The 21,866-nt window shown below is 39.2% G+C and overlaps 1 protein-coding gene across 2 annotated transcripts in view; it reads right to left on the bottom strand.

The window, feature by feature from the left end:
• galnt14 (UDP-N-acetyl-alpha-D-galactosamine:polypeptide N-acetylgalactosaminyltransferase 14 (GalNAc-T14)) overlaps positions 1-21,002 on the bottom strand; it is a 203,453-nt gene extending 182,451 nt beyond the window's left edge. The window contains exons 1-2 of one of the 2 annotated variants that reach the window (XM_049589775.1): positions 20,752-21,002; positions 20,177-20,321 (exon numbers count right to left, since the gene is read on the bottom strand). Coding sequence is in view for 1 of the 2 variants with exons in the window: in XM_049589774.1 (XP_049445731.1) it covers positions 17,025-17,201 (177 nt within the window). In the remaining variant the exon portion in view is untranslated. Of the gene's footprint in view, positions 1-17,024; positions 17,425-20,176; positions 20,322-20,751 lie in introns of those variants that run through there. The other variant, XM_049589774.1, reaches the window with a different exon arrangement.
• Between the last annotated feature and the right edge of the window lie 864 nt (positions 21,003-21,866).

Genomic DNA, 21,866 nt, shown 5'->3' with positions numbered 1-21,866 from the left:
TGGCATCAAGCGTCCCTTCAAGAAAATATATTTTCAGAATTTCAACCCAGGTAACTTACAGAAATGAAATAAACATCATGTCAAAACAGCACACACACACACACAAACACAGTGCACCACTATCAATAGACAAACAGGAGAAGTAATAAAAACTAATAACGACAGAGAAGTATGCCCTCTCTCTGAAAACACACACACACACACACACACACACACACACACACACACACACACACACTTAAGGCCGTAATCGCAACAACACACACAGAGATTCATTATTAAATGTCCTGACTGCAGCTGTGTATGTGTGTGTGTTAGAGGTGTGTGCAGAGTTTAGAGCTTTCAATCTAATCCCTTTCTTTATTGGCCTCAACCAGTGGGGCCAGTCGGGGAATACACAATAGTGTGTGTGTGTGTGTGTGTGTGTCTGTGTCTGTGTCTGTGTGTCTGTGTCTGTGTGTCTGTGTGTGTGTCTTTGTTGCAGAGGAAGAATGAAAGATTTGAGTTTTCAGAGGGGAGTTGAGCAGGAGGAGGAAGAAGAGGAGGAGGAGGAGGTGGAGGAGGAAGAAGAAGATAGGGGCAGCGCTCGTTTAAATCCTCCTGGTAATATTGCTTTCTTCACTCTCTTGGCAAAGAGATTAACTGCTAATGGAGAGGATATGTCTGCTATTAGCCCCAACAACAACAACAGCAGCAGCAGCAATGACAACACCGACAGTAAGGGAGTGCGACGGTGAAGATGACGACTGCAACGACCGCAATACACATGCAGAGAGACAACACCGTGTTTTCTGGGTATGACAACACGGGCCAACATAAGTTTTATAAGGTGCAGCAATCAAATGAGCTTCAGTTCTGAGATCACAAAGGCAGAGGTGAAGACTCAAGTCAAGACGTATGGTGTTCGTTTTGTACTCGGAGGTCGGAAGTCGGAAGTGGGAATGACGTCACCTCCAAGGTGACAACAGTTTTTGCATTCTAGTTGACAACAGTGGACAAGTCGGAACAAAACATGGACATTACCATTCTACCGTTGGGCTAGCCGTAGCCACTGTTAGCAATATCAGTTGATAACAATGCTCTATCTGGCATTTTGCACATACAGACAGCATAGCAACATGCCCATGGATAAAAATTTAACAGTACTATGGGTATGGCTGACCTAATGTAAAACAAATGAGACAGAATTGCTATAAACAGTACTTTAACAGAGTGATGTATGGAGTGGGTTGATGCAGTTGCTCTAATTTTCCAAGTTGGAAATCCGACCTGAGGGTGCGTTCGAGTTTAATCTTCCAACTGGGAACTGGGAATTTCCGACCTCAGAGTACAAAACGAATGCAGCATCACATAACAAAGATGAAGATTTGATTGAGGTAAAATCCGCTTGACTCAAATTGTAGACTTACAAAGTATAAACTTCAGATAGGTGCATTACACATTTTGTATTGAAGCATCTCATTCATCCAGGTAAATGAATGACATGAACCTTCATGGATTCTGAGACTTAACTTGGCTTGTCGTGAGACTTTAAAGGAATAGTTCCAATAATTCCAGAAAGAGTGTTTTATGAGGTGCATTAAGGTGAGCGAAAGCAAATCAGTGTCCGATTAAAAAATGACAAAAGGTTCTTCCATGAATGGACACAAGTTAAAGTTAAAGTCAAGTCAAAGTCCCACTGATTGTCACACACCTGAGTGTGTGAAATTTGTTCTCCACATTTAACCCATCCCCTGAGGGAGCGGTGAGCAGCAGCGGTGCCGTGCTGGGGAATCGTGGTGATCTAGACACTTGGAGCCAATGATGCACAGCCATTTTCAGAATGGTTTTAGACATTTTATAACCTTATCTGCTGGGGGGTTTTTTTTGGATTTCGTCAAATTCTGCCTTTAACTTTTTGGAGACTCCGCTCTCCTTATTGCCATTCGATAGAGGACCTTTTCTGAGACCATACAGGGCCTCGATAGGAAAATGCTGTGTACAATTTATATTGTTTTGGGGTGAACTATTCCTTTTAGGCAAAAATAGTCACATCTAATTCAAGGTTTGACCTGGTAAAATACCAGTACAACTAAGACAAGTACAGTAAGATGAAGACCAGGCAGGTAACGTCTCCTCATACAACAGTTTGTCGGATATCATACGAACTGCTATATGCGAAAATGTACACACAGTAGTTGGTACGATATCCTACAAATTAGCTGCCCACGAATGACATCACGTCCTTGACATTAAGTTTTGTAATTAGCATAAAATTACAAAGGCTAGGTTTAGGAAAAGAATCATGGTGTACCTTAAAATGACCCAAAGTTCACACTGTTCCGAATACCTATCCCCCTTGGGAAAGTCCCGTGGGAAAGTCCTGTGTTTTGCGACCCATTCATCGCCCCAACAAGACCACTCTGGACCGCTTCTTTCTTTAATCTGATCAGCGCGTTGGTCACATGATCTCGGCCTTCCAAAATATGTGGATTATGCACAAATAACTGGCTCATCATTATGTGGCATATGTACAAACTTTGGTGCATTACTTTTCATTAAAAATGTGCGAACAGACTATAGAAATACCCTAAGGCAGGATTGCATAGTACATCTAAATTATTATACTTTTAAATGGAAAGACTTGGTCTTGGATATATACATTATAAATGTACGTGAAAATGTTCAAATGCTAAATGGATTTTTTTTCAATATTTGTGCCAATCTGAGTTTTGGTACAGATAGCGAAACACAGACTCCAGTCTGAGTCCTATTTAGTTTTAGCTGTCATATCTATCTATTATAACATTATATGAGGGATTTAATCCAACATTTCAGGAGCACTCATTTTTCAAATCAATAACATGGCTAATCTGGCTGTTTATGACCTGTGCAATCTAAACACTTGTGTCCTTTCCCTGTAGTAATGCCACTATTTCTTCAAATCTCAGCAAGGGAAAGTAAAATGTTCTAAGTTAGAAAGATGACCTAAGTCAACACATAACACAAACAACGTCCAATGACTTTTTGTTATTTATGTTTTGTGGTATCTACATCAACCATTTCCTGGCACAGCAGATCAAAATGGAATAAAAACTGACTTAACACACCTGAAAGACTGCAACTGTGTAAGTTAGAGAATCATGAAGAGTTGTCCTCTGCTGAGTGTCTTCTTGTGTGTTTCACCTCAATACATAAACCCACCGTGCGGTTTGGTAGCAGTATTGATACTAGCTTGTGCTAACACAGGCAGTGACAGGAGAAGCTGGCTGTAACTGGCACTGAGCGGAGAAATGACACATGGAGCACAAATGACTGGTGACAGCGAAAACAGCTTGTTCTCTGTCTGCTTTAAACCAGTTCATTTGCTCCCTGTCGTCTCACTCTTGTTGTTCTTGTTGTGTGTGTTGGCTTTTTCTCCCTCTACTTTTGTCTCTCTTTTCCTCCCCCCTCCACTATATTTCTGTATTTTCCTCTTTTTTTTTGGTGTCTTTTATCAATTTTCTTTCTCATTTTGGTTCTCATCTTGCATCACGCTCTCCAATTCTTCATCTTTTCTATTCTCATCTCGTATTCACTTTGTCTCTTAGTTTTCTGTCCTCCCTTTCTGTCACTGCTGTTGTCTCTCATTTCTCTCCCTTTATTTGGCTCTCTCTCGCCATGTTTTTCCATCTTGCTCTCCGCTTTGTGCGCGTTCCCTCTCGTCTCTCAGTTTTTGACTTTCCTCTTTGGCTCCCTCCCTCTCCCTCTCCCCTCTCTCTCTCTGTTATCTTTCTCCCTCACTCTCTTTATCCTCACTTTACCCTCCGCTCTCTATAAACTAGATTGATGGCTTAATCCTACATGCATCAAGGTGAGAATTACAATTTTCGCACCAGCACACACACACACACACACACACACACACACACACACACACACACACACACACACTGCAGACAATGACAGACCTATTCACACACTCACTCCCTTTAACTCCCACACACACACAGACACACACTATCCTTTCCTGTCTTTGACTATGGTGACATTCACAAAAGTAACCAGGTTACAGGCAGAAACAGGTTTAAGGGAGGAAATTGGAGAACATGTTTACTTGGCAATAACCAGATATCTTTGCTCCAAACTCCATTTTTTTAACCATGACAGGCATATTGTAAATTTAATGGTACACACTGGCTACTAAAAGTGCCTATTCCTGCTTGGCTTCCAAGTGTTTGTTCCAACTTTGGTTCAGAGTTTAATAAATATATATCAGCAGTTTGGCTGTATTGATACAGACCAAAGATTCAACCAAACCGATATGATATGATAAATATATATATAATTGTATAATGTATATAATTGTAGCATCCTTTCTCTGACTAACTATTGATGAAAAAGAAAAAAGAAAAACAACGGAGGGGGCAATGGGAAATGGGAAAGTAATGTAATTGGTGTAGGCCAGAGCACTGAGCAACACTGACTACTGCAGCACGTCTGGAGCTGGCAGTTAGCTTGGTTAGCTTGCTAATGTCTCTGCTTCTCAAGCGTTCCTACAACAGTAGCCTGCAGTACATAGCAGTGTATCCGCACCGTCCTCCTCTAAAGGAGTGGTTTCAGTGTAAAACCACATCACACTAATTTCCCTGTTGTAATTAGAGAGAACAGTCATTATTCACATGTCCACAAGAGGTCACTTGTCAGGATAACACACAGGTTATTAAGCTTTTGAACAAACAACCAATGCTGTCATTTATTTGCTGAGGACAGTAGCTTAAACACAGCTACACTGCAGTGCAGTGCTCTGAAATAAAAGGGCTGATATTTTCTACTGTATGAATGTCTGATTGTTATATGCTGTTTATTTTTTAGTCTTATCTATTTCACTTTTTCTTTATATCTTGATATAAGTTTTAGATTAGTTTCAATTTTTCTTTTTTTTTTTTTTCCAAGACGCACCGCTATGATTTTTCCTTCCATGCATCTGTGCTGCTGCTGCCGGAGCATTCCTTCCCCTGTCTGAGGTCATTATCACGCACATGCACTCTGCTAAAACCCTGTTAGAGACCTGTTTACTTGACTTCATTACTCAGATATCAGGTTTCTTCAGCGGCCATGTTAACCTGGTTTCTTTTTATCCTTAAACCAAATTAAGGAAGCCAGGTTTCTGAAAAAACTGAAAGCTGACAGTAAACTGATTTAAACACACGAGAACATGGTCTTTCTTGTGCCCAATCATCATATGAAAATGTTGGCATTCTATGTGTCTGCAAACGTTTCATATGTATCATATCAACGGTTTGAAAGTGACATAGTTCTGAGTATATGTATACGAACCGACTGTCATCAGGAGGTCAGTGGGATGGTGGATGACCCAATATCTCGGCAATATGGCTTCCAAGCTGCAGACCACTGCAAACCACTGTTCAAGACCAACAAACGACGGAATTGGGGGTGGGGTTTTTCTTCTGTTTGTTTGCTTTTTAGAGAGATATTGGTGCCATGTTTAGTGGCAAAAGTGCCATGAAAAGCAAGTGTTTCGAGCCAAAATATGATCTTTTCCTAACCATAACCAAGTGATTTTTGCATCTTAACATTAGCACACATTAACCATAGCTTTGCTGATTCATAAAGTTTTAACATATACACCACATAATAAAATAAATAAATTAAATTAAATAAAATGTTACATATCCGGGGTGTGCAGAAATCTACAATGCCAACATTTACAATGGCGACTGGGTTGCTCCCTTTCTCTCTCTTTCAAACACACACACAAACTGTAGCGTAAAGGCATGCATATATAAATATATATAAATAAAATACATAACATAATTTCAGTACATGTGCATTTGTGATTTGATGCTGTTGTGCTAATCTTCAACTGCTTTCAGTCTATGTCCTACGTTTGTGTTTACGTTTAATGTGTGTGTGTGTGTGTGTGTGTGTGTGTGTGTGTGCTTGTAAGGGACCCACACGCAGTACACTTGGATAATTTTGCAGTCAAAGATGCTTGATTATGCCGCATCCTCAACTTTAAAAAATCTCATTTATGCTGATTCTTGCTGTTTTTTTCTGAATCGCCTGAATCATTTATAAAGGAGGTAGAGATGAGGAGGGGAAAAATGCAAAACACACTTTCTTGTGCTTTTGTGAGAAACGTGCTTCTTAATGCTGCAACTGCACGGTGATTGCAAATTGCCCGTCTGTGTATAATATCAGAGCAACTGTTCATTTAGCTGAAAAGCCACAGAGGAGCAAAACAAGAAATCACCGGAGCCTGCGTCTAAAACTCTTCACTTACTTATCTGTCGTCTCCTCAATGAACACTTCTCTACCATCACAACACTGAGCTCTACGTATCTGGTAACCTTAGACCTGCAGGCTGCTTCTGCATAATGCTGCATTTACTTTTTAAAAGCCTAAACAGGGACAAGAGCTGCAAATTAACTTCAGCTAGATGCATTATATTCTGCACATTGTACTTAACTGTAACATCTCTCTCTGCATTGTCCCCTTTAAACAAATAAATTGTGAGAGACTGGGGCAGAAAGAGTTTTGGAAGTAAAGCATCAAGATATCTAAATTTTAAGACAGAAAATAGTTTCTTACGAACCTGAGAAAACTAAAATGAAACACATAAGCTCCAATTCTCAAGCTGTATGGAGGTGATGATCATTATTTTTAAAGGTATACTATTCAGGACTGTCTGCTACTGTTTGGAAAAATACTTGCCAGCAAAAATGAAAGCCCAGATTCACTTGTTTGGCATTGCACCTCACTATATTTGCATTTTTTTCTGTGTTGTGTCCCTTGGATGCCTGCTGCTTACAGTCTGGCACCTGGTCGCTACCTTACAGGTACACACCAGTAAACATCCCAAACACAGAACAAAAAAGTAAAGACAAAAAATCAGGCAGTGGGTTGAGTTTCTGCAGATAAATATACTGCCACATACTTCTAGTGGTTCATAAGAGATGATTATTTCTGCATGAGTCAATACGTTGTTTTTTTTTTTTAGGAAAAATCCTGCATAGTTAATCTTTAATATTTACAAAGTGGTAAGACAATGCAGGATATAAATAATAGGTGCAAGGTATAAACTTCAGTTTGTTCCATTAGCAGGACAGATATACTCACAACATGGGGTTTGTCACTTACTAATATACTGAAGAGAAAAGGAAGTACATTCATCATTAAGCTGGTACACTGTTTGGCATTTATCCAAAATCACAACTTGTAAACCTTCCAGAGTTTAACAGCGGTGCCATTCTATCAGCTGCTTGAATCAAACTTCCTGGTAATAAAATCCACCCTAACAAAATGACGAGGACCACATGAATGTTCTGTAGGCCTTTTTCAAGCCTTTTCAGAGTGGGGAAAGCACAGGTGTAATAATTTATCATTTAGACGTGTCTGTTCCTGGATCCAGGTATTGATCATGTTGGCTCAGTCACTGACATGACTTACAGTGGCAACTTTAAAGCACAGGGCCATCTTTAATGTTATTGTTATCTCCTGTGTTTTTTTCTTCTATGATGAAAAAGGTCTACTTACTCCGGCAAAACAGTGGCTTCTGCTGCAGTAAGAAATGTATTTCCTCGGCCATTTCCGGATCCATTTGCTGCGCCTTATCTGTACTAAAAATACATGTTGAAAAAATTTCAGTAAGATTTTATTTGGCCCTTTGTAAGTAATCCAAGTCAGTAAAGTCCTAACGGCAACATTTCCTTGTCTTTACTTGGATCCCTGCCTTAGTTCTGTTGATTTTGGTGCACAACAGGCACAATATGAATCTGTATCATGATCACATTTCATACAGATCTAGGAACTCCTGCACCAAACAGCTGCAAGGATTTTTTTTACTGTGAAGCGACTCAGGATGTGTTGAGATGCATTAAATTTGGCTTATCTCTGCAAACTACGGCTGTTCTGCAGAAGGTAACAGCCTCTATGAAATGTCAGGGCTCAAAAATAAAAATGGGCATGGGAGAGTGAAATAAATTAATTTTATTTCTTGTGTTTGACTGAACATTTTATTAATTAAATCACCCTTTCATGACATTTGTAATCTCTGGAAGCCCCCTAGTCATTTAAATTTAATTTGACCTTTAATATTGCTTTAAAAGGCTGGACTGCTGCCATTTAAGCTCTCCTGTCCAACACAAATTATCACAAAAAAATAAACCCTTAACAATTTCATTTTATCTTGAAAAATTCAGCTAATCTGGCAGGTGATTCTGATTTTACATTCCTCCAAATCGATGTACTCTGGCTGCCACAAGAGCAAAACTGGCAGGTGACTTTTGTGATTTATCAGTCACTGTAGCTGTTGAACCACAGTCGGGTTCATTTCCCCAGCGTGTTTCACAAATGAGGCCCTCTGTGCCAGAGGCCAGTCTAGTTAGCCAACCTGTGGGCCCTGCTGTACAGAGAGCCTCATATAAAACATTATTATTATTATTCCCTCCCTGGGAGCTGGTTATAGCCGCTCTGAAAACTCATTTCCCTCTCCTCTTGTCCATGTGAATACCTCCTGATAGGGAGAGGGAAGGAGAAAGGAACAATAACTGCATTTCATATGACGGGGAAATGAATAATTTCAATTGCGTGTGTGCATGCAGTGTGTGTAAATGTGTGCGTAAATGTGTGGTGTAGGGCATTGTGTGTGTGTGTGTGTGTGTGTGTGTGTGTGTGTGTGTGTGTGTGTGTGTGATTGGGCATTGTGATACACAAGGCGAGCACACAGATTGGAGCATCGATCTTGTTTCCTCGAGAAGTGAAAGAGAGAGAGAAACTGAGACAGAAACTAAAAAATGGAAAGAGAGATTCGGTTGCAAAGAAAGTTGCAATAAAGACACAGTCCATGAGTTCAGAAAATCGTGCTTCGGAATATAGAATCCTATTTTGACAATTCGCACTATAACTGTTTTTATGTATGATCTCCCTTAAAGTCCATTTTAGTCATATCCAACTGCACGTTGTCACTGACACAGGCTGAAAATCATACAGGGAAGGAAATGTATAAAAAAAATTAAAAAAGGAGTGAGATATCAACATAAAATTCTGTGATTCCCTTTACCGCCCTGTCTCTCATGCACATGCACTATCTCCATAAAGATTGTGGTACACTGTTCACAGTCAAGTCTGATGCTGTAAGTTCATCAGCTCATGATGAAGTAATGGCGAAGGACTGCAAATATTAAGATAAACAGTATTAATGTAGCACTAAGCTTTAGTTTACCAAACATCACACACACAGACATCACCTGCTGATAAAAGACAGACTACAGTAATTATGATCATGCTCAACAGGTAAACAATTCCTGTTATGCTCATTTTTTGGGTTCATGCTTGTATTTTGGGTTTCTAATAGAACATCGTTACATGCTTCATTGTTTAAAAAAAACAACATATTTTACACATGTATTCACTCCCTGAAACGCTCCCTATTAGTGCCTGTTTCTTTAAGCCCCTCTCCTGAAAAAGCCCAGTCTGCTCCCAATGGCCAGTGTATCCAGGTATCCAAAGTCCCCCTGTCCCACCCTACAGTGGGGCTTGCATACCTCACATGCGCTGAGGATAAGTAATTACCAATCACAGCACAGTAAATTGGGACTATGTAGAGCATGCTTGGGGAAAAAACATCTCTCAGCCACAGGAGTAATTATAACAGAATACAGCAGTGACTACTGTGAAAAAATCACCAACAAAAGCTTCTCCACCAAAATTTTGTCAACTGGACATGTTTCAGCAGGAATATTATCTGAGATCAGGGTAAGGTTAACAACATCGGCAACCAAGATTAGCCTACATGTTTCCTGACGTTAGCATGTACTGTAGCTACATGTAGCAGTGCGGGCTATATAGCATATCCTAAAGATGACGATATGGATTGATGTTTTCTCTTTGCATCAATGACATTGAATCGTTGATCACTGATATATTTTTGACCAAATACCTTGATAACGATATTGTGACAATATTGTAGGGTTGCCTATTGGTGCTTTCACAAAATATTTACAAAATTACATTTTTGATAAATAATCATCAGTACTGTGGATATAATAACTAAGGAGGTACAGGCAAATAAAAGAACAGCTAGAACAGTCTGGTAAGTACAGAAAACCGTACTGTAATGCAGCCCTTAAAGCCAGAAAAATACACCATTTAAGATATTACTACATCCGAAATGTAAGACAATATCTATGCTTATATCATAATATCAGATAATATCAATATATTGCCCAGTCCTAGGCGCAGTAATACTGTTGTTATGTGGTCACAGTTATTTGCGTATGGAGTATTTTATGATGACTTTGAACGCAGCTCAACCAATCATACTCAAGGACCAGAGCTATCTGTTATATAAATAAGAATCTTAGACACTGACATGAAATGATGCAGAAGTCAGCCTAATATGAGTAAAAATATGAACATAAAATGAAATATAGTTCAGTGATAGGCTGGTGTATAGCCGTGATAAAATGAATAACCAAATATAGCCAGGATAAAATAAATAAATACATATGTACAGGTATAAACAGGTCGTAGTAGTAGTAATTGCAGTGTGAGTAACTATGGTGTATCGTATTGTAATTCTGATATAGACAGCAATACTTATGGATCACAAGGTCATGTTCAATAGAAATATTTCTTATGAAGTACCTCACAAACATCCATTTGGGAAGGGAAGTTTTTCCACCAGCCTCAAAACTTCAAATGACCTTAAAATGATTCTTTCTGGGTGGATTATAAGCAACATTTTGTTGATTTGACAGGTTTTAAAGGTTACAGGCAATCTGAGGGGCAGTTAGTTCTGTAGCACACAAACCAACAAAACACAACAAACTAACAGTCAGTGTGTGACTGCAGTCAGCCACAATGTCAGGTGTTAATGAAGCACTAGAGCTGACAATCTGCTGAGACACACAGATGGTTTTGATGGCAATGCTCTCATCACTTAAAAGGCAAACTTTTGTATAAAATAACTATAATGTCTTAAATTGTGTGATATCTAATATTTTCTGGTCTCCACCGTACAGCACATCCTGCTTGAATCCTGATCAAACACCTGCCCACCTGCCCTGGGACGTTTCACATCCATCTTTAACAGAAAGAGAAAAAGAGAGAGAGTGAGAGAGCAGCGCGCACAGAGCGGCAGAGTGTCCTTCAGTATTCAACGAACCAACAGATTGTTTCCTCTCATGTTTGGACTTCTGAAGGCAGAAACTCCATAAAGATCCCCTGCCAACCTGCCTGAGGACACGGGCACACTCCAACCACACTGCTTCAAAGGCTCTCCAAAGGCTCTCTCAGGGTGTGTGAGTGTGCGTGTGTGTTTGTGTGTGTCACTGTGTGCGTGATCTCCCCTCTGTGCAAGAAATACCAATTTTTCTTGTGTGCACATGCAGATGAGGGTGTGATCCTGCATATAAGTATTTCTGTGTGCGCGTGTGCATGTGTGTGTGCGTGCGTGTGCAAACAGGAGAACCGTTCCTTGTACAGGAAGTAGTCGTGCTAGGTAAACAGGAGTGCAGGCTAATCCTGTGAGAAATGGGAACTCTGCATTAGCATTTGAATAGCGCACAGTGCCACAAGTACTGCTGACAAAACTAACACACATCCTCTGTCATGGCTTAGACTCGCACACAAATACACTGCAAATATTCAGAGCTGGATGAGAAGATTTTTCATAGCAGTCAGAGACATGTAGCTTATATGTACACAGGATTCTTCAGAGAAAAAAAAAACCTATTTGCCGTTTGTTTTTGACGTGGTTTTTCCACAGGAGGTTTCACATTAACACACCTCTGCACACTTTCACTTGCAAGCTGTCCAACAAAACCACAGGCTACATTTACATGCACATTAATAATATGATTATACTGTAATTAGGCCGATAATGAGGGTAAGAGCCCATGTAAACAACATCTGATTATGTGAAATTATGCATAATCATAGGAACATGCTGGTGTCTGGATGAAAACGTTGCTTTACCAAATTTTATTATCTGTGCTACCGTGCAATTATGATCGAGTTTTCCCAAACCTCAAGGATGAGATCCAAAAAGTGATGAGTTTTAACCTTTTCCAGAAGACCTTTAGAAACTCGGGAGTTTTAAATGCATTTTGGACATTTCTGAACTTCAATTTGGGGTTTTGGGTCATAATTCCTGCCATCCAAAAGTTCCTGCTTCAGAATAACCTGATGCCTGCGTTGTTTTTAGGTTTATATTTGTTGTCCTTGTTTTAAAGTATTTTATGTGTTCTTATGAAATGTGCTCTGTGTTTTAGTTTTAATGTATTTCATGTGTCTTTTGTAGCTGTCACTACAACCTCCCAGGGAACTGCATTTGAAATTGGCAAAATGGATAAACTGGCACATTTACAGAAATGTCTTTAATTGTGCGCTGTCCCTGTGACTTTCAGCTGTGTAAATAAAAATAAAAGGTGGATTTCACAATGAGCTATCAGGGTGAAGTTTGCCATGCTGAATGTCACTGGTCAAGCACAAGTTGGAAAAAAAAACTTGTGTGCAGCATTCGGCAAGCACTGGTTACAAATTCTCAATATTATTCAGCAGACTTCAGCAAAAAGTTGTAAAGAATAATGTGATGACTTTGTTGTTGTCTAGGTGCATACAAAGAACAGTGTCTCAAACAAAGCTTTTCAGTCCTTTATGGTTTTAGTTTAACAAATCTGAATGTGCCTTCAGATGTGCTGAAAACAGAACAGAAACAGGAATGCACAACAGGGACTTTGTAGTTCCTGGGGCTCAATCATTCATAGTATTATTTGGTAAACAAGAGACAGGTGAGCCAGGACCTATCAGGGTGATGTCTCAATGACAGGTTAAACACACAATGGAGACTGCTTGTATAAAGCATATGTCCAAGGTGCAAACAAGTGCTTTCACTAGTTGGTTTCCATCCATAATGTCATGCAAATTTTGACCGAATTTTCAGAAAATCAGCAAAAGAAAATGCAAATCCATCTTTTATTCACAAATTGAAAATGTGCATAAAAACAGTAGGATGGAAACAGACACACTTATGTTAGTGTTAGACCTTAAGTAAATTACATTGGTTGTATTGCTTTCTTTGGGGGAGATAAAACAACCCAAAGGTTGGCATTGTGCAGGTGAGGAGCAGGATAAACAACAAACCAGACACTGACTTGGACAGCAGATATTGCTCTGCTTATACTTGCAGACTGAAGGTACATGACGACACGTGTGAGCACGTCTGCGTATGCATGCACCCTCACACACAGATGGGCAGATAACGATTTTAGAATTTAAATACTGACACAGAAAGTGTATTTCTCCCTTAAGGGAACAGCTAGCAGAGTGCAAATGAAGAAGAACGTCAGGTTTTTACATTTACAGTGTTTTATCCAACCGGCAGTCTCCGAGGCTGGAAAATTAAAGCCATGGAAGTGCCAAAAACTGCAGTTCTTTGACTGGGCACTTGAGGCTGGCTCCAGAAGCAAGTCAACCCCATAGACCTGCTTGATAAAATGTCTAACTTTACAGCAGAAATAAAAATGTGACAAAACCTGGTACAAAAAACAGTCTTGCTCTCTACAAGCTGTCTGCTGATTGTGTCCGCAGCTTCTCAGTCAGATCCACCCCTTGCCCCTCCGCAGCAACAGCCTCTCGTCCATGTGTATGTTCACTCTTGGCTCCAAAACAACAAGATGGCAACCACCGAAATGCCGAACTCAAAGATTCAAACAGGAGTCCATGAACCAATGGGTGATGTCACAGTAGCTACACCATTATCTTTACAGTCTGTGGTTATATCCCTTTAAATTAAAGATATAAGACTAAGCACCCTTCTTGTTGTTAAGTTCAGCTCGGCACACACACACCTTTCATGTTTTTTTAGAGAAACTTGCTGTTTTGGTTCAAATGTTTCTCTAATTAGAGCTGCATCATATTCCCGATCCTGTTCTAACTCATGTTTGAATAATGTACCACTGCACCAGAAGGGCCCAATTTAGGTTTCTTTTTTTATGATGGGAACAGACTGTGTGCATGGTAATGATGATACAAGGCGGTCTCTACCTGCTGACAGATCCTACAGTTTTACACTGGGTGTGAAAACCGTAGGATTAAGTTGGCATGTCTGTATCTGGCAAGGGTATTAGGCGAGGTGTTTTACAGCAAGTGTGTCCTGACTTGAAAATGATTCTCTCGCTCTCGCTCTCTCTCTCACACACACACACACACACACACACACACACACACTGACTGTCCTGCTGAATGAACGGAGATTCTCTCATTAGCCTGTAGGCTTAAATCTCACAGAACAAGTCCGCACTAGACAAGACAGTGTTTTTTTCTTCTTCTCTTTCCTCTTTTCCTCCTGATCGGCTAAGTGGTTGCAGCTGTTTCTACCCCTTCTACTCAAGTACTTTAATTACATTTCAGATTTCATATTTGAGGCATTTATCTGGTCAACTTACAACGGGAGCAACAGCCGATTAAGCTTCAATGCCTGATTTATGCAGCATTTGAAAAGCACCTCCTACTTGTACAAAATTAAGGCGAGCCTCAAATTGAAGACAAACAGTGGTTCCTCTTAAAGAACTGTTGACGTCTTAAGAGCTTTGTTGATGCATAATTATTACACTTTGCTGACTGGATTCTCTGTTTTTCACAAATACTGACTTTTGCTTATTACTATAACCTTTTGTGCTGATTCAACTAGTGGATGAGATAGATGTTAAGTCATGAGATCACTAATTCAGAGAGGGGTTCCACCTCTGGGCACAATGAAAATCTGTATCAAATTTCACAGTGATCCATCTGATAGTTGTTGAGATACTTCAGTACGGGCCAGAGGCGTGACCAACAGACTGACATTGCCATCTCTAGAAAATTTGACCTCACTACACTGGCATCACAACTTGGCATTTGAGTCCAACTTTCTGATTCAGTATTCACACTTGTTTCAGGGCCAAGCTCAGCTCTATTTAATAACTGGCTGCCAAGACAGGCCTCTGTTCAAGAGTTGGCTGCATGTTTCGGAGCAGTGTAGTGGCAGAGTGTCACTGGTCTGCTTGGTTTTGATCCTTTTAAAATAAGTGTAGCTGTAAAACCTCTGAAATGTGATACATCACACATGAACTCAAACTGTTAGGAAGACACACACATGCTTTTGACTGTAGGCGATCTAACAGTAATGTGTGTTTAAGCTGTTTACTCAGACCCCTCTAAAAGCTTTCATTCAGCCTGCATTTACATTTCAGCCGTTTAACTGACGCTCATATCCAAAATGACTCACATTTGAAAGAACACCAGAGTAAGCTTTCCGTATTACAAGCAACCATGAACAAGGAGCTCAGGGAGGTCAGAGGTCACAATATGCTGCTGATCAATACAACAAATAATCCTGTATATTAGGAAAGTACAAGGAACACAGAAAGCTGAGTGAAGAACTATCAGATTTTCTATGCAAGATTTATGTATTTCTGTTGTCTCTACATAAATACTTGTCACTGTGACACAGACTGCTGAGTCTCAGTGTGTGGCGGGGGAGCTTAATATGCAGCAGCCCTCTCACTCACTCACACACACACACACACACACACACACACACTGATGGGCTTTGCATCTAAAAAAAATTTGAAATATACAGTGAATCTATGCCATTATTAAAGTAGAATAAACTGGGTGGATTGTACCTATAATGTAAAGTGACTCACAAATAAAGCAGTAAATTCTGATAATGGTACAAGTAAGTTTCATTATTCAAATAGGTAGCAGCAGAGCACACTGCTTATCTTCAAGGCTGAGACCTCATACACTGTTTACCATTCTTTCATAATAATTATTTATAGTACTTATGCTATATTTCATGTCCTCTCATCTCACAATCTTTCTACAGAAAAGCATTTCTCAAAACTGTGGGCTGTTCCAGGATTTCTACAGTGTGTGTGTGTGTTTGTGTGTGTGTGCCAGTAGTTCAATAAAACAAGGTAAGAGAGGCATGATCAATACAATTTATCCCACCAGCCACAGTTAACATGCTGCAGGTCTTTTGCATAACAGACATCCTGCAGTGCACACTGGGCGCAGACACCAAGCCGGGTCGAAAATGAACCCAATTATCTTCAAAAAGGAGCCACAGCAATCTGATCACGATTTTATACTGTGATAGAAGCCCCTGTAGTGGCTGTATGAGCATATTATGGAGATGGTACTTAGAGTATATTCAAAAAGAAATAAAAAGTTGAGTATTGAATCACAATCTATAGAGACACTGCAGACAGGAATATTGTAGGATTAAATATGAATATCCTGTAGGTAAATGCCCACTGATACCAAGATAAAACTGGAGAGAATGAAATATTTAAGTAACGATATTGCAGATTTTCGGACAGAAGAAACACGACAGAGAGGGACTTTATCCAACTTAAGTTCTTAGGGTTCGACATTTATGGTGTTTGAATTTAACATTTGCATTTCACAAGGAAATGTACTTTATACACCTCTGCATCACTTACAGACTAAGTTGTCACCTTCAAGCATGAAAAAGTCTCCAAATATGAATCTCTGCTATCTAAACTTCTCATCAGTGCCAACTACAACAATTAAACAAACATAGTGCATTCACTGCTCTGACATTAAACCTTGCATAACTAGTTACATTTTACTGCCAATGTGCTTTTACTCAGTTTCAAATATGGGAGTTTTACTTGTAACTGAGCACAGTTATTTTTTGTTGTTGTATAGTTCCATTCACTAAAGACCTCAAATACTTTATCCAGCACTGACAATCAAACTATCCCTGAGGTTTGAAAGAAAACTACAGAGACATCACAGCCAAGCTAGAAGTCTTTACAGGGATGTAAACGCCATAAAACAACCACTAATGCCACTATAAACTCATCACTGATGCACTTCAGGATATTATGGCTTTACTACAAGAGATAATAGCCTGCAGTGACTGCTGTTTACTCAACACACACGGGGACATCGCTGCATCTTTTCTTTCGGACACACACACTCAGTGTCTGTCGCGCACACACAAAGTAAGAGAGGTGGTACTTCACCTGGTTGTACGCTGTCTCTCCGCCTCCCGCTACTCCTCCTCCTCCTCCGCCCCCTGCTCCTGCTCCGGTACCGAGCTCCGGCAGCTTCCTCCGGCTCAGCACCAGCAGGTAAACCAGCGCCCCCAGCCACACCAGCACCGCCACGGCCACCGCCAGCCTCCGACAGAGACGCTTCATTTTCCGGTCAGGAGGAGCCGGCGGCGCCCGCAGCCCGGCTGCTGTCAGAATCCCATTTTTAGAAAAGCGAGCAAACAAATAAAACAACCAGACTCAACCGGACAACCCTCACTAACACACACACACATACAAGTCTGTCCGGTCCTGCTGACGGCAAAACACTGACTACACAGCGCGCGCTCTCTCTTTTTCACTCTCCCTCTCCAACTCACAGAGGCTCGAGCGCTTCTCTGACACGCCTGACAGCCGTGCGCGCGTGCATGCGTGCACGTGTGTGTATGTGTGTGTGTGTCTGTGTGACACAGTGTGTTTCGCTGAGGGAGTCCTGGACCCTCCTAAAGGTTTGAATGGGAGAGCATGGAGCTCCACCTGCCGACACACACAACTACTCCAGCAAAGTAGAATAGAGAGGACGACAGAAAAGCACAGACAGAGAATAAAAGAATAAAAAAGCACATCAACAGAAAATTCATCTGCAACAAATCTCTCTTTTGTTTAGTAAAGACACCAATAATTCACTCATCTTTGGGTATCAGTCCACAAGGAAGGGTATGCTTCCTAACACAACCCCCAAACAGCCATGACATAACAATAAATTTCCAAACAAGGGTTGTTGTGGGAATTTAGATAAAGATAATAAATACAGAGGGTCGGAAAAGAAGAGTGAAAAATGAGGAAGAATGCACACTACAAATATAGCTCAATATAGCATAGACATAATACCAGATTAACCTTTCTCTTTAGTTTTTGTTTATGTGTTATTTTATTATTACTGCAATGTTACAGCATCGAACCAAACCCTTGTCTTGTGTGTCTTTATGCCCATGGATACTGGGTAAAACCAACCCATTATTGCCAGTATTACCCATTGATTTTTAGTGTGTAGGCCAAGAGAAAAAGGACGGTGACAAAGAGGACAAATGCAAAAAAAAAGTGCCAAGAAGAAAAATGAGAGAGAAGAGAGAAGGCAGGAGAAAAGAGGAAGAGAGAGGAACTGAGATTATACAAAAAACGTAAAGAAGAGGGGTGTGGGGGGAAGAGGAGGAGAGAGGAAGGGGTCAGATTTCTTTTTCTGTTGCAGTCACATGAACCGACAAGTTGACAAGAAGTTATCGCACATTTTATCTCAGTAAATTATCAAATGCACCACTGGTTCCATCTTTTTGTTATTAATTAAATACTTGGAACAAAAATAAAAAACGATCCCTCTTATGAGAAAAGTGAACCGGAGGAGAATCATATTTATTGTCTTAGTGCGCCATCTAGTGTTTGAGAAGAGTACCAGTCCTTTCTCCATCTGTCTCCAGTGAACAGTGAGTGGAGTCATCTTAACCACTTTATTTGAGTATTTCCATTTTATGATACTTTATTATATGTCACTATATTCCACAGTTGAAATATTGGTACTGAAGTTTTTTTTTCCTACACTACATTTATTTGACAACAATAGTTTAGAGTCTTTATCAATTCCGATTAATATTACATGTAATAAAAAATATAAAGCAAATATTCAACAATAATTAACTAATAAATAATGACATATTATTATAGATTAAGCTATCTGACAGTATATAAATTAGATCAAATTTGTTTCACATTTACCAGCTGCAACATTATTATGAGTTATGTGAATATATTAATGCATTATTAATTATATTCCAATAATATGATGCATTATTCTGAAATTAGCAATTCTGTATAGGTAGTTTTACTTTTGTTACTTCAAGTATATTTTGATAACAGAGTATTTCCCATTGTTTCTACTCTGTGGTTTTACTACTTTTATTCAAGTAAAATATACATGTACTTCTTCCACCTTTGCTAGCCATCCACATGTTGTATCTTTTACTACAGTGCGGTACTTCCACTTTCAGTTAAGTAAAAGATGTGAATACTTATTCCACCACTAATGACATTGAAATAAATATGTCTCAAACACTATTATAAAACTCCACATCTCCACACCACATGGCAAAAAGTAACTCCCGCTCAAATATATACACACCAGTGTACATGCTGCAATGTCAGGCTCAAGATGATCTACTGACAGAAAAATGCAAAATGTGTCTCAATATTTTAATAGAGTAAAAGTTTTAGAAACAACTCCGACATCAGTTTTACAAATGGAGAGTTCAAGCTGCATTGTTGTAGGTGCAATCTGAAAGCCAAAGGCAGCAATTACAAACACTGAAGTGGATGAAAACTGAGTTTAATTAATACAGAACCTCCAGCATTCGTTCAGATTAAAGGTGAGTCACTTGTGTTTGCGGACAACTTTACCCGTTAATATTAATCAGACTGTAATATACATTTACATCACCCTCCTTGTAATTCCAAGTTAGAGATACCAGAAATTTTGGACACTGACAGTATCTGCCACTTGGTAAAAATGAACTACAGAACTGTCAACAAACCAGTGGAGAAAGGCTGCTGTTGCTGACAGTTACATTAAAATAAAATCTAATATTAACTCCTATTCAAGAAATTCAATTCATATATTCTCACAGGAGCAATAATGTTTTCATCTGGTTTTGCATGATATAAAACACTTAAAGTATGTACTAAGGTATATAACTGATTTAAAGATGGCAAGCAGTGGGGTTAACCATCTTGGAATATGCAGCCTTACACAGCCAATGCTGCATAAGTTTTTTGTTGCCTTCCCCAGATCTGTGTCTCGTCACAGTCCTGTCTCTACAGATGGTTCCTTCATTCTCATGGCTTCGTGTCCAGTCAATTGAATATACCAGCTGGACATCAATCAAGGTGTAAAGTCATCTTTTACGTTGATCAAGGGAAATGGGATGTACATTAGCTAAATTTAAAGTCACAGCAAAAGGTCTGAATACTTATGTCAATGTGATACTTCAGTTTTTAAAGAATTTTCCTTTGTCATTATGAGATACTGAATTGAGACTTATGTATACCCACTGTATGTACTGATTTGGGAGAAACACAATTTAAGTTTTCTGTACCTTTTAAGGTGACTTTTCAGCAGCTTCATTCTTCAATTTGATCTTCTTTCCCTCTCTGGGTGTTTGAGTTCACCAGGACTGAAGGTTAGTGGAGAAGCACCCAGCAGAACACTGAGCACTAAAATGGAGATGTGGGGTTTATTCCCTGCAGCAACAAAGGGAAGCCAACAAATAAAATAAAAGACAAAAGAAGGTGAGTCTTCAACACTCATGGACTATTAAAACTTAATGAAAACTATATGACAGTAACAGTAGTGGAAAAAGTACTCAAATGCTTAACAGTAGCAGTACTAGCGTACAGAAACTCTCCACTAGTACTCCAGGTACAAGTCCTGCATTCAAAATCTCACTTAGGTAAAAGTATATAAGTATAATTAGCAAAATGTACTTTAAGAAAGCTAACAGTTGAGCGCTAAAAGCATTTTGTGACTTACAACTGTAGTTCAGCTTATTATCACTTCTACTTTAATAACACTCACCTTTTTATATTGCCTTACTTTTTTCATATCTTATCTTACAGTCTTTATGTATTACATTTTCTTATAGAAAGTGCAATATTAATAAATGTACCTTACCTTAAGATAGCCAAATCACATGAACTGCTAATATTGAGATACAACTAGCTAACGGTTAGCTAACGTAATTGTCGAACTTTAAGACAAATTTACTAAGTGGTCCAGGATTAGAAACGTTTCACTTTCCTTTTAAGCTGTTCAAGGCCGCTGTATTAACTCGGTGAAGAAAATTCCTACATGTACAATATTAGCCATTTTGTACAAACACTTTTTTGTTCATATGCTAACGTTAGCTGCTAACCTAGCTTCTATCTGACTAATTAAGCTAAATAAGATGCAGGTGTGTGGCCCCGCCCCCTGCAGTTAACCCAACCAATGAGATGCGTTCTGAGTCTAACACTTCATTTATGACAATGTCCACTTACTAGCCTGCTCTGGAATTTTCTACAGTAATACATGGTCCTCATCCACAGATTGCATTTCTGTTGCAAAAGAGCTGAAGATGTCAGTCCTGTAGCAGGGTCTGTCATTTACCTGAGGCTTTTATTGTTATTTTTACTACTTTTTTCTTGTACTACACCAAATATTTCAGATGGAAATACTGGACTTTTTCCTCCAATATATTCTTCTGACAGCTATATTTGCAGGTTGCTTTTTACATTAAGATTTTATGCATTTTACACAATTAAAATTTGTACTACATCGACCGTTAATACCATTTTAATTATGCTTACGTTATTGGTAACAATAATTTGATATCTAACATCGCAATAAAACACCTGCTGTCTAATAAGTACTACTGACACCAAGTACATTTCATAGAAATTTTGAATGCAAGACTTTTACTTGTAACATAGTGTTTCTACAGTGCAGTACTTGTACTTTTACTTGAAGGATGTGAATACTTCATCACTACTTTCATCCATGCTGACATCACCGATGAGCTTCATTTCTTATTCCTAACATTGGAAACAGCAGTTTATCAAACAATCAACTCAAGGTCCACTTACTTGCTCTTGAGCTTTCATCCATATTACACAGTCCTCATCATCCTGTTTCAAAAATCAGCTACGAAATACACACAAATAGTGTTTCTGTATTCTAAATAATTTCTTAATTAGTATTATGGTGAAGCTGATTTGTTTAAAACTGCAACAACTGGGCTAAATGATATC

This window comes from Epinephelus fuscoguttatus, linkage group LG11 (genome assembly GCF_011397635.1).
Source record: "Epinephelus fuscoguttatus linkage group LG11, E.fuscoguttatus.final_Chr_v1".
NCBI classification, from domain to species: domain Eukaryota; kingdom Metazoa; phylum Chordata; class Actinopteri; order Perciformes; family Serranidae; genus Epinephelus; species Epinephelus fuscoguttatus.
This window is presented reverse-complemented; position numbering and strand designations above follow the sequence as displayed.